The following is a 7,966-nucleotide window of genomic DNA, read 5'->3' on the forward strand; positions in this document are numbered from 1 at the left end:
TGAAAATACTATTTTCTACAATGCCAGTTACCATTTTATTATTAATTGCTACATCTTGTTCATAATTCGATTTATTTCTGAGAAAAGCATCGTACTCGTTTGCATCCTTTTCCGTATCATTCTTTGAACGTTTGCATATACGGCAAAAACAGTTACTTCTGAATGGAACAAATCCCAAAATCTTATTCAGTTCAAGATTGTCTCCAACAACCAATGCTAACGAAAAATAAATTGTAAAAGATTTTCCATTTACGCAGACGTTAACACCCTCTACTGACAATGAATTTAAGACTTCAACTAAAGGTTGAAAACAATTTTCATTTGAATTGGTCTTCGTTATAATTTCTCTTATAAACATTATCGGAAAAATGTACTGCAATTTGGAATTTAGATGGTCTGGGAGATTAGTTAATTTTATATAAACTGCTTTAATAGCATGTTTAGTCTTGTGAGGTCCCAAGGGGTTGTTAATTTCGACGCCATCAGCGTACAAAAGGTACGGAAAAAAAATTTTATCACAAAATTCTTTACGTTTCTGATCATACAATAGCCCATTAGCAAAATTTTTGTAATCTGATCGCTGTTGAACATCGCATGTATGTTTATATATATCGTTAAAAACACTGGGCATTTCAAAAAACTTTTTTAAAATGAATTTAATTGGCAAAATATGTGCAACTTCCCCTGTTGCATCATTCACTAAGTATTCATGGGGTTCTTCGTAAAGACCTAGATTGGTCAAATGGGTAATGTACTCATATTCGCTTTCCTGATTCTTGAAAGGCTTATGTAACATATTCACGATTGTTTTAAAATCTTGTATTTTGCTATCTTCAATATCTTCTGCGAATATCTCTGTTAATGTTTTTGAAAAAAAATTTGTGACTTCAGTTATACTATTTTTTATAAATTGAACGTCTTCTCGGGTGAAATTATCTTTCGAATGGCACTTTGAGATGATTTCAGTCATTTTAATTTGAAATTCTTCTTGCATTCCTGAATGAATTATTTTAACAGTATTTAAATGACTTACATCTTCATTAGAGTAACATTCAGAAAATACTTGATGTTTTTCTATGCTGCTGCTTGAAATTGCCAAATGTTCAGTAGTTGGAGATTCAAGGGACTGTAGATTACTTCCTTCTCGGTGACCGTAAAGCCCAATTCTTTCAGTATCTTGCAAGTGAGCGTTTATATGTTTTTCAAAAGAGCGATGATTTTGAAATATTTGCGAACAGTCATCACAAATAAAGCACGACTGGTTATGAAAGTTTCGTAGATGATTTACATACAGTTTTGCGTTTGTAAAGCTGGGGCTTTCTGGAGGACATTTTGCGCAGTCCATTTTGAATTATTGTAAGTTATTGCAGAAATTAAAGAGGTCGATACATTGGCCGATGTAGAGCTTGTCAGTATCCGTGGTCACTTCATAAAAATATTTTTGGATGAAAAACCACACTGAGCCAGATTCAATGGGATAACGCGCAAAATGAAAAAGATAGTATCCCTTGAAGCATATATCCACTGCATGCTGCACTGTAAACGTCTTGTACACTATATTTTCGGTGATGTAAACAAGGTATCCCCCATTTTTGATGTATACGATTACTGGATGAAATCCTCTCTTGCTTTTCTCAAGCTTATTCTTGAATTCATTTATGTGTGAATCAACATCTTCTGGTCTTACAGTTTCAATTATCATTGAAGATTGCGCATCTGCAATTGTTGGCTTCACGAGTTTAACTTTGGTTCCTTTTTTTTGTTGTGGCATACGAATGTGACCTCGTGGTTTTAGAACAGCGTGAAGTAGAAGCAACAGAGCTCTCTCTCGATCATCTAAAAAAAAACAAAATTAGAAAAATAATAAGTTGTACTTTTCAACTGTTAAGATTCTTTAAAACCTGATACACAAATAACTAAACTTTAAATAAATTATACAATATTTACCATCATCGGTTTCGCCAAGTGCATCATCAAATTTTGATTTGCAGAATCGATCCTTCACGTGCTCTTCAAAGAACAATACAACTTTGTCGAAAAATGGTTTCCACTTTACTTGAATGCTTTTAGCAGTCGACGCAATAAATTTAAAATCTTCGTCGATCTAAAACAAAGTGTAGACATATTAATTTACAGAAATTATATAATGTTATAAAAAAGAATTACCAGCTTGTACCCGTTTTGATGTCCAAGTATTGGCCATTCAAGAAGGATATCTCTGTTATCAGATATTGCTTCAATTCGCATCTGTCTTGTATTGTTCCAATGACGAAAATCATTTGCCGAAATGTCTGAAGAGTCAGGGTTTTCAACTGAATCTTCGTTTATGGGCTCATCAGTTACATCATCTTGTGACAAAGTTACTTCATCTGCCACATTTAGGGATTGCTGATCCCTGATATTTTCATTTTCTTTTCCTTTGTCAACTTTTGCCTTCTTCCTCTTATTGTTATGATAACGGGAGTACAGCAACCCGCTGTACGACTTCTTGTCCTTAGATTTGGGTAAAAAGTAGATTTCCTAAAATAAATTGAATAGCAAATTTAACGAATGTCTCTATAATCTATAATTTACTATAATACAAAACAGGATAACAAAACGCACCATTTTTTAAATATTCGAATTCATGATTGAAAGCCTGTATACCTCAAAAGAAGCATAATTTATTCATTACTATTAAATTATTTTAGAATATTCTTAAGGAAAAGTCGTGTTCATGAACACCTGAATTTCTCCAAAAAAAAAAAAGAAAAAATCCAATGCAAGTTTTTTATGCTTTTGATTTTTCGGTATCACAACTGATTTGAACTGATCAGTCACTTACACAAAAGATCGCCTCGAATAATTTAGAAGAAATGCAATTGAATTCAAACATTTAGGTGTGATTGCTTCTAATGACGCCTATTTTTCATTGGATTTAAGTAACGAAATAAAAATTGAAAAATTTGAATTATAAGAAGAAAATAGGTGAAATTGTTAAGAATTTCACCAAATGTCAGGCATAATATTAGCGTACCTTTTTCTCGTGTGGGAAGACTTTTTCGATATCTTCAGAAATTTGCTCCATTAGCTTGCAAGACAGATTTATCTTGCCTTCTTCGGCGTGATCCACAATAATCTCAATAAGTGCATATCGATGCCTTTTTTCAAAATGTTGCAAGTTCTTTGAAGTTTCAATCAATTTCTTTCCCTGAGGGGTATTTAAAACCTCTGAGAAGTCAAAAAATTCCCACTGTCGTCTCTTCAAGATTCCTGGATTATGCTCGGTAAGACTCAAACCAGTTGATGCTGGATTAGATTCTTCCATCCATCGTTGCCACCGAATCCGGAACGAAACTTTTATGGCACCGGGAGGTAAAATCTCGTTGATGTCCTGCAGGGTCAAATGACTGAGCAACGAAAAAGTCACCCCCGTCGCTGGAAAAACAACAAATTATAAATTAGTTAGACAAAAAATGTGTGTATATGGTCCAATAAGCTATACAACGGTAAAGTGATGTTCCCGGACAGATAATACGGAAGAATTTTCCGTACAGCAATGGAATATGGTGAAGTGGGGTTATGTACTCCTAATTTCCCATTTTTATCAATTCCACTTACCATGCAAATACTGGTATGCTTCCGAGACTCCCTGATCCTCGCACCAATCCTTTAAGAGATCACTTTCACTATTTTCCCTGTCCATTAATCACTTTTTTTCTTTTTTTTCGGAGAAGCTGTAACTACACGTCCACACGTTTTGGATTACGCAATAAACTAAATGACATTTGTATATATCAGTGCTGCCACCTATCGATTATCACCCAATCAACAAAAACTCTTGTTAAAAGTTTGTTGATTGGATGTCATTTTAAAAAATACATCCACTTATGTTATTTGGTTGCAAAAGTTTGCTGTATGTTTGCTAAATTGACAAAAAAACAAACTAAAAATCTCCATTTAGCAAGATTTTTTGTTATTTTTGATTTTACATCCAAAATTGAACTCCATTTGGCAAACTCTTACAAATTTTTACGAACTTTTTTTTTCAGAGTAGTAAAGTTATGGATAATGACGCATGTAGCTTAATTACGTATGTTATCAGTACATCAATAACAAAGAAAAAAGGAATTTAAAAGGGTTCTAGCAGATCGTTCTGCAAAACCCGACAAGTAGAAGAACTGATTAAATCGCTCGTTAACTTAATTAAAGAGAAAATGCAAATAGTTTAAAAATACTTGAAAATAAAACATGAATGTAATTTTACCTCATGTGAATTTATTTTTAAAAATACTCTTTTAAAATTAGAAAAAAAATAATTAAATAAAGTATTTCAAAACATTCGTAAGAGTTCTCCTTTTTTCTCAGTTTCTTCGGATTTAAGCTCAAGAAGGTCGGCTTAGAAAAATGCTTAAATGTTGATTAAAGGGTTATGTGTGTAAAAAAGACAAAAAAAAACAGCATATTTCCCTCTATTGTTTTTCAACAAAATAAAAAATAATTTGCTTAAAGATTTTAGGCATATGAAAGTTCAAAAGTTTTAGGCCATATTTTTTTTAAATTTTCATTTAAAAATTTTACAAATTCAACCTTTAGGACTAGATTTTCGGAGACATTTTTAACCTTTTAACCCTTTACGGACGATTGGAACACCGGTGTCCCATAAAGAAAATAATTTTTCCTGACTACCTAAAATTATTTCTTTCCTTATATTTGTACATAATTGCAAAGTAGAAGGTTGAAGGAATCTAGGATATTTTTGGAAGTCTCCAGCTATTTGCTATGTAGTAAATTTTTTGGCTAAAAAATGACGATTTTTTAAATTCTCATAATGAAAATTAATTTTAAATATTTTTTATACTTCCAATTTTTTTTAAGCAAAACCGTCTTGCGAAAAGAAACTACAATACTCAAACATAATATTTTTTATTAGATTGAAAATTATGATTCATTAGTATTGTCAGAAAAATTACTTAAATTTTTAGGCTATTTTTGTCCCTATCGTTCATAGAGACAAAAATACACCAAATCAGACACTGTTGGCTTTTCGAAGGCCAGATATAAGACCCTTTACTAGTTTTGTATATTGGTTTCATTTTTATTACTGATTTTCGGTCCGCGAAAACTGTCTCGTCGTTAAAGGGTTAAGGACGTGTGGAAACCGGTGTCCCAAACTCAAAAGGATTTTTTTTACTATAGAAAGTTATTTTGTCCTCTAAATAGTCCGAAAAAAATGGTTTTTGGGACACCAGTGACCCATTAGTCCTTAAAGATTTCTCGGAGTAAGTTCATTTGAAATCCAAAAACCAAAAGGATTTAAAAAAAACTGAATTTTTCAGAGAATTTTATACAAAAAATTGATGTTTTTACATCACGTTTCGTCTTGTAAAATAAGTTGTAATCAAGTAAGAGTAATATCATGCGTTTGAAGCCAGATCAAGTCATCAGATAAAGAGAAATATTTGGTTTTTGGATTTCCGATAAACCCATTCTGAAAAATCTTGTGTACCGAAAAGTAAGTTTTTTTATTTAAAAAAAAAAACAAGATTTCCATAAATTATGCCTCCATAGTTAAATTTTTAAAATTTTTAGATAAAAATTTTAGAAAATTGAAAACTGACTTAATTACTTAATGTTAAGGTCCAGACGGGTTCCGAACGGTTTCCAACTAGGAAACTGGGTATTTTCACTCTGTTTGGAATCCATTTCCACTGACATTTCGCGAAGGGACATTAATGCCTTCGATTTTGTTGATTTTTGAAACAGAAAAAATACATCTAGTTTTTGATTTGGGAATTCCAAATGCATTTATACTCAGTGGTTTTTCAAGATTTTCGGTCCTAGTACTAAGAGAAAGCCTTATAAATACACAGAAAAATTATTTCGTAAAATTATTCGTAAATGTTTGTAGTTTTTCACAAACGTTGTTCGAAATAAAATTACTTGACGGGAATTTTTTACATTTATTCAAGCATTTGATCATAAACACACAGAAAATGTTCGCAAAATTTTGTTGTTTTCTGTTAATTTTTTTTTCAGACAAACAAAAATGTACGAATATACGTTTGTAAAGAAACAAAAAATGCTCGTGAAGTGATTGTGTAAAGAACAAGGTTTGTGAAAATGTACATAATTTTACGATTTTTTTGTGGGTTATAGGGGAAAGTGCCCATGCTTTGAACGGTCCCAAGCTTTATAATGACTAATTTTTTCCTATGTTTCTGAAGAAATGCGACTCTGCAATATATTTTAAAAACAAGACATTTTCCCCTAGTTTTTAAAATATAGAAGAGATGAGCCACATTTATTGAAAAACATACGAAAAATTTAGTAATTGTAAAACTTGGGACCGTGTAAAGCATGGGCACTTTCCCCTAAGCTTTACGAGCATTTCGCAGGTCTTCAGTGGGAATTCACAAACATTTACGAACAATTTTATGAAATACTTTTTTTCTGTATACTTAAAGTTGAGTTTTGAGAGTTTCAAAGATTTATACACTCAGAAAAATAATCTAGCAAAACTTAGTCGAATCGATATTGAATTAAGTCTTTTTCGTTGTAATTTTCGATTAACTATATTTTTGAATTGATTTTATTTCTATTTAAGTGTAATATTCGGAAGAGTTGTTTTAACTGTTTTTACTAAAATTTACAGAACAAAAGAGTGTAAATAACTCTTTTTAAGGCTGAAAATAACTCGTTTTAAGAGTTATTATTAGGAACTTTACCACACAAGAATCTTCTTGACTGAAGTATATTCTTAAAACGAAAACACTTAAGCGTATACTTCAGTCGAGATGAAATTTTGCATCGCAAAAGAGTAATAATTACATCGATATCCGACGAATTAATTCAACTAGCACGAAAAGTTGTTTCAACTCTATTTACTAAAATTTACAACGAAAAAGAGTAATAATTACATCGATATTCATAGAGTTAATTCAACTCTGCCATAGAGTTGTTTTAACTTTTTAGGTTTTTTCTTAGTGTAGAAAAATTCTATACTTTGGTTAATTCTTCTTCTAATGCGAGTGTATTTAATCTTCCGTTCTTATAAATTCTTGGCTCATATACAATCCTGGTGAACTCCTCCAAAACAGTTGTGAGGGTTGAGGAATCGAGGCGGGGGCTCTAAGGGGTTCAAGTATGTGAGAAATGGAGGGTTTACTGTATTTGCGCGTCACTCCAATGCACTCCATCACTGCACTTCCGCGACTGTTGTCCCAAGAGTCATGCACTAAGCGAGGTCGGATGCATTTGCCAGCATTGGATGTCGCTCATCTGGAAGGATTCCTCATCATCGTCGCTCCAATACCTTCCACTGCGTCTGCTGGTTGGTTGGTTGGTTGCCAGATATGCGTGCGGATTGCGGAGTGCATTCCCCCGTGTATACGCACAAATATGCACTTTTGCATCAGGGTGGAGACCCAAGAGAACAAAAGGGTGGGTACCACCCAACACTGAAAGGAATTATGTTCTGCATGCTGTATTGGCATTCCTTCATCTCCTTCGGCGTGTGGTGAATGCTGGATTTAACATGGTACGTCAACGAAAAAAGGGTTCAAATATCAAAAGCATCGCTTCTAAGCCATTGATGGCATTGCATCCCTTATATTTTTGCGCCATTTTGCCATTTCACTTTCATTTATACTCGCCTTCCCTCCCTGTGCAGGTTTTTTTTTTGCAGAATACAAAAACAACCATCTTGTGATATTCAATACCTCTTGTCCTCTCGGTACTTCACATTCTTTTTTGTACTGCCTCTTTTTCTCATGTTCATCGAGCTTGTCTTTTGTTCAACTGAGAGGTTCTGGGATTTCTATAGAGCTAAAAGAACACCATCAAGTTTAAATCTCTAATCAGTGTAGAGCTTCCCATGGAAAAGGGCGTAGTAATTAAGGAAGAACTAACCGCACGAAACGTGACATTTTACGTTGGCTCAAGGAATAAAATTCAGCAGAAAGTTTAATATAAGTTTTGCAACTTA

At 32.9% G+C, this 7,966-nt stretch overlaps 1 protein-coding gene across 1 annotated transcript; it reads right to left on the bottom strand.

Moving 5' to 3' along the window:
• Positions 1-988: 988 nt before the first annotated feature.
• Positions 989-3,758, bottom strand: LOC129805760 (uncharacterized). Its single transcript, XM_055853892.1, has 5 exons — positions 3,601-3,758; positions 3,017-3,417; positions 2,167-2,520; positions 1,948-2,104; positions 989-1,836 (listed from the first exon to the last, which is right to left on the bottom strand). Exons 1-5 carry the CDS (start codon positions 3,683-3,685, stop codon positions 1,352-1,354), a joined length of 1,482 nt encoding a protein of 493 aa, XP_055709867.1. The 5' UTR covers positions 3,686-3,758; the 3' UTR covers positions 989-1,351.
• Between the last annotated feature and the right edge of the window lie 4,208 nt (positions 3,759-7,966).

The sequence above is a fragment of the Phlebotomus papatasi genome, chromosome 3 (assembly GCF_024763615.1).
Source record: "Phlebotomus papatasi isolate M1 chromosome 3, Ppap_2.1, whole genome shotgun sequence".
Taxonomy (NCBI): Eukaryota; Metazoa; Arthropoda; class Insecta; order Diptera; family Psychodidae; genus Phlebotomus; species Phlebotomus papatasi.